The sequence below is a fragment of the Penaeus monodon genome, chromosome 3, assembly GCF_015228065.2.
Source record: "Penaeus monodon isolate SGIC_2016 chromosome 3, NSTDA_Pmon_1, whole genome shotgun sequence".
Lineage (NCBI taxonomy): Eukaryota > Metazoa > Arthropoda > Malacostraca > Decapoda > Penaeidae > Penaeus > Penaeus monodon.
In genome coordinates, this window is record NC_051388.1 from 61701854 (window position 1) to 61706853 (window position 5000).

The 5000-nt window shown below is 40.5% G+C and overlaps 1 protein-coding gene across 1 annotated transcript; it reads left to right on the top strand.

Moving 5' to 3' along the window:
* Positions 1-1279: 1279 nt before the first annotated feature.
* On the top strand, positions 1280-3657 carry LOC119597795 (protein bunched, class 2/F/G isoform-like). The gene has a single exon (XM_037947434.1). The coding sequence runs from the start codon at positions 1602-1604 to the stop codon at positions 3648-3650; it is 2049 nt and encodes a 682-aa protein (XP_037803362.1). The 5' UTR covers positions 1280-1601; the 3' UTR covers positions 3651-3657.
* Positions 3658-5000: the final 1343 nt, after the last annotated feature.

A 5000-nucleotide genomic window follows, 5' to 3' on the forward strand; every position in this document is an offset into this window, starting at 1 on the left:
CATTATTATATTTACTGTGGAAATTTCTTTGTTTTTTTTGGGATGATTATATCTCTTATTTACTACTTACAGTGTAAACAGCACGAATAATGATAATTTGTAGCGATTAAAATATGGTAACATAAAAGTAAATTAAAAGTGCTATAACCGTATTCTATGGACACTTATGACTGATATAATGAATAACGGTTATTTTAGCAGTAAAAAGAATTAGTAATAAATTTTAAACCAAAGTTTGGTTGTGCGATATTTTTCCTCCAAAGGAAATATGTTATTACTATTTATTGTCGTGTTGAGGATAGATTTTCATGTTCATGACGAAAATTGATTTTGGCTCATCCTTTCTCGTGAAATTTCAGTTTCTATTTATTTATTTTTTTCCCCATGATCGGATATAGCAATTGATTATCTCGTCTCGCTTTACAAAAATAAATAACTTGGGAGATGGTGATGAGTCATTCTTCGCGCCTTTACGAATGCATTTATTAGATTGTTTGGGTCTAAGTAACTCGTTCCATTTCTTAATGATAGATAACGGACTTTATATCATTATGTATAATAAATTTTGTACAGTGAAAAAATGTAGAGGCACGACAGTAAATGCATAAGTATTTGTTAAATGTATCGATTTTTTTCCTGAACTTTCGCATTGAGCAAAATCAAAGTGGTAATAATGTAAGTAAATTTATCCCTTATTTCAGGAGCCGTGTTGATATTAAAGAGTGTTATGTGCGGCCCTTGGACATCAATTAAATAAGGGCGTGTCAAAAATCGGCTGTGTTAAAAGGAGGATGTCATTCATTGTTGCTGAGAGATGGATGTACTCGATGACTCAACGATCCACCTTTGCATTCACAAAATCCAAGATGACAGTGTGTTATTATTCAATAGCGTATTAAACCGTCTGTATTTTATGCAATAGTTGTGTACTATGTAAACTTTTTTTTCGAATGTGCAGATAATAATGAGGGATTTTCCGTTTAAACTATAGTGCCGAAATAAGACTATTATTTGCAAATGGAAAAATGATACATACAATCATCCTTATATCTATCAAAAAATGTTTCTTTTTTTGTATATTTCATGATTATTTTTTATGTTCCTTGAATCTAAAGCTTTTGTTGCCAGATTCGCTATCCGAGACCGAACATTTTTATCGGAATAAACGCCGCTGGTCAGGCCGAGGCCAATATCGGACTGCGAGAGAGAAACAAATGCGCATCGCCCGGATCCGCTTCAGTCGTCTTTAGTCTCCGCGGAGTCCGCAACCGCCTCGGGAGAACATGCTTTTTGTGGATTTGCCGACCTTGTGTGCGCCATCTATAAAAGTTCATAGGTAAACAAATCAGACAAATTCTCTATCTATACGTTCACTTATTTGTGAAGTAAGGGTGAGATTCTGGGGAAAATGTATGTGAAAAATCATGGAAAAACCTCCAGCCCAGTGCAGTAACTGCGTTGCCATCGCGGCCAAGTACTGGTAAACTGCCATGGATCCACGAAAAGCGGAGCAGTTGTCTGCGAGGCGAGTGTCAGTGAACTAATTCCGTGTAGCCAGCGGGGCAATTAGGCTAGGTCTGTGAATCCTATAAAAATTCAATATGGCATCCAATATGAGTGATCATAGCAATCAAAGAATGGATAAATCACGCACTACTAACAATGTGATAAACCTCACCACCAGTGAAACGTTGAGGCTCGATGGAGACCGGACAAACTTGCACCTGCAGGCCGAGGGTGGTGGTGTCACTCCAGGGTTCCAAAAGAAGAAAAACTCATCTTTTCAAATTACCAGTATCACTTCCCGGTTAAGTAATGATGGTGGTGAAGATAGTGCTGATGATACGGAAGACATTTCTGACATCATGGATAGCTCTAAGGGTCCTGACTTCGACCAGGAGACGCCCAGCTTCTCAGAAGATTACTCAAAGTCGGAGGAAGTGTTCTTCGGGCCAGCACCAGTGATTCCTACGAGCTCCCAGTACGGCATTACTGCGTTGGTACAGCAGACGGGTTCTGGCGGTGTAATGACGGCCAGGTTACCTCAGGGAGTCACTGTCAACGTCACGGAAGGTGGCATTGCTTTAGCAAAGGCTGATGGTGAATCGGATGATGTCGACCATTGGCAAAATAGGTTTAAAATTGTTAAAATAGATTCTAATGAACCTTTTAAACGTGGAAGATGGATCTGTTTGGATTTCATGGACTCTCCTGCAGTAAGTGCAGCTAATAGTCAAAAGAAAGATGATTCTAATGTGGTTGTTAATAGTGTTGGCCAGAAGGAGCCAGATGTTGGGGATAATCAGCCACAAACGGTTGTACAGTTAACTGTACCACTGCAGCAACAAACCCACGCAGGACAAGCTCAGTCTCACTCTGTGCCTGCTCAGTATCAGGTACCTCATTCTTCCCAGGCATCCACGCCTATGGTACCATCACAACCAGCTCAGAGCAGCGGGGTTCCCATGCAGTCTACACAACATATCTCTGGTTCAGCCGCCCCTCAGGGCCAAAGTACTTTGCAATATACACCGCAAGGTGCCCAAATGCAAGGACAGTTGCAGCCGCCCATGTCCCAGGGTTACCAGACTACAAGCCAGACTCCTCAGGGGTCAGTTCATCCCTCTCCTTCTGCTCAGACGCCCCCACAAGCCCAGACCACATTGCAACAGCCCCAGATGCAACAGTCAAGCCTCCCACCACAAACCTTACAGCAGTCAGCAGCATCCCAGCCAAATGTACAGCCTACCATGCAAGCTCCCAAGACATCGCTTCAGCCTGGAGCTGTATCTCAGGCAACTATGCAGCAGGGCATGGTGCCTGGGAGCTCTCACGCTCAGCAACCACAGCACCAGCCTGGGCAACCACAGTCCAGTATGCCACAACCCTCCATGAACACTCAGAGTATTCCACAGCAAGGGATTCCAGGCCAGAATGTCACCATTCCACAAAGTGTTCCTCAGACAACTGTGATGGGTCAGCCAGGTATCCCAACACAATCCCTTCAGCCAACTGTAATCAGTAGCCTCCCAACACAGGGTGTCAGTATGGGCCAGCCTGTTGTGACTCACCCTGGGGTTCCACCACAGCCTGTGATGAGCCAGCCTCAACAGGGGGTGGCACAACAAACCCATCCACCACAGAGTGTGCCTCCACAAACATTAGGTCAGTCTCCAGTGGTCCAAAGTGGGCCATCACCACAGCAAATAAACCAGGGTCTGACTTCAAAAACGATCCCCGGAGCGCAACAGATGCAGGTGCCTAGTTCACAGCAGATGCCTACAACGCAAATGAGCAGTAATATAGGTCAAGCAGGAATTATTAATCAAGCAACAATGGGAACACCTCAGCAAATAACAGCAGGCGCTCCTCAGCCAAGTGTCCAAACCTCACAGGCCCCACCAGTTAGCCATGGCTCTCACCCAGGCACAGGTGCTGCACCCACACCTGCCACTACCCCAGCTCAACCCCAGTCTCATCTTAGTATGGGTGCTTCTGGTGTGCAACCAACATCTGTGGACCAGCCATCTCAGCAACAGCAGCCTCAGCCACCTACAAATTTAGATGGTATACCTGCAGTCCAACCCACTGATGATGCCTCCAATGCTACGCCTCCAGCCCCAGGACAACCAGACGACTCAGAAAGGTAAGAAAGAATGTGGTAATGCTATTCAAAATGCCAGTAGTGTCTTTCAGAATGGGATTGATTTTTTTTTTTTTTTTTTTTTTACTTTTTAATTTTTGATTTTTAATTTTTAATTTTTAATTTTAATTGCATAGCCTGTACTCAAATTTCCTTGAAGCTTGCAGTGATCTGAGATGAAAAGTCTAAAATCTCAAGGTAAAACCCACTTTGATTCAAGTGACTGCTATCTTCTCTGTGAATGGTACACTGGCAAAGGCCAAGAAATTTCTACCATGTATATTTTTGCAAGATAGAGCTGGTAGGCTGCCCTAGCAATCTATTATGAAATAAATAATAGTCAAGCATTCTGGCCAGAATTTATGTGGAGAAAGTTTGTTGTAATCAGTGGTCTTAGGTGGAGCATGAAAGTCTCAGAAGCCAAGGTGTTCACTTCAGTTAATGTGGGTGTCTTATTATAGCATTAATAATAAAATTAGACCTGTATATGATTTTTATTTATATTTATTTACTTTTTTTAATAATGGATGTATGTTGTAATGTTGAGATCTTGTTATCCAAATTTGTGGCCTTCAGACTTTGTGGAAACTTGTAATTGTTAGTTTATTTTCAATTATTTAAAAAGTTCTGTTCTGGTGAAATTTAGCAGCAGTGTTAAGGTATCTTAGTGTTCATGTGATAAGAACTCATGAGAGTACTTCAGAATCATTTTGGAGAAACTTTCATCCTAAATTTGAATTTGATAGATAGATTTTGCAATACCTGCGTAATGCAATTAAAGTAGATAAAGTTATTTCACTAAAATCTAGATTTTGATTATTAGCAAAATGATTTGGAGGAAATAGAATAGGATAATGTGGCATGATAGATAGAATAATGTAATGGTTAGCAGAACATTTATAATTAAACTAAGAAGCATAGATTAGAAAATAATTTGCACAAAACAAAGGTGAGTCCACATCATGTAATTTCTGAGCTTACTTGGTAATAGCCCTCCAGTGTACATCATTGAGTAAGATAGAGCTTGTAGGCCTCCCTGGTAGTTTATTATGAAATTAATGACTTATCTAGTTCTATCTTGATAGAAAATATATATTTGAGATTTGTAGGAGCTATACAAGATTACAAAGATGCAAGACTGCTGCATCACCTAATAAAATCCTGTACTCTATAAGTGTCTGATCGATTAACAGGTGCTCACAGGAAATTTATAAAGAAATTGAATCAGATTTTTTCTCTATTTTACTTGTCCTCCGAATATTTATAAGAATATCTAAAAGTTGTCTTAATTCACAAAGAAATAAAGAATAAAAAAAAAAAAAAATGTGTGACTGCAGTATGTATATACATACGAGCT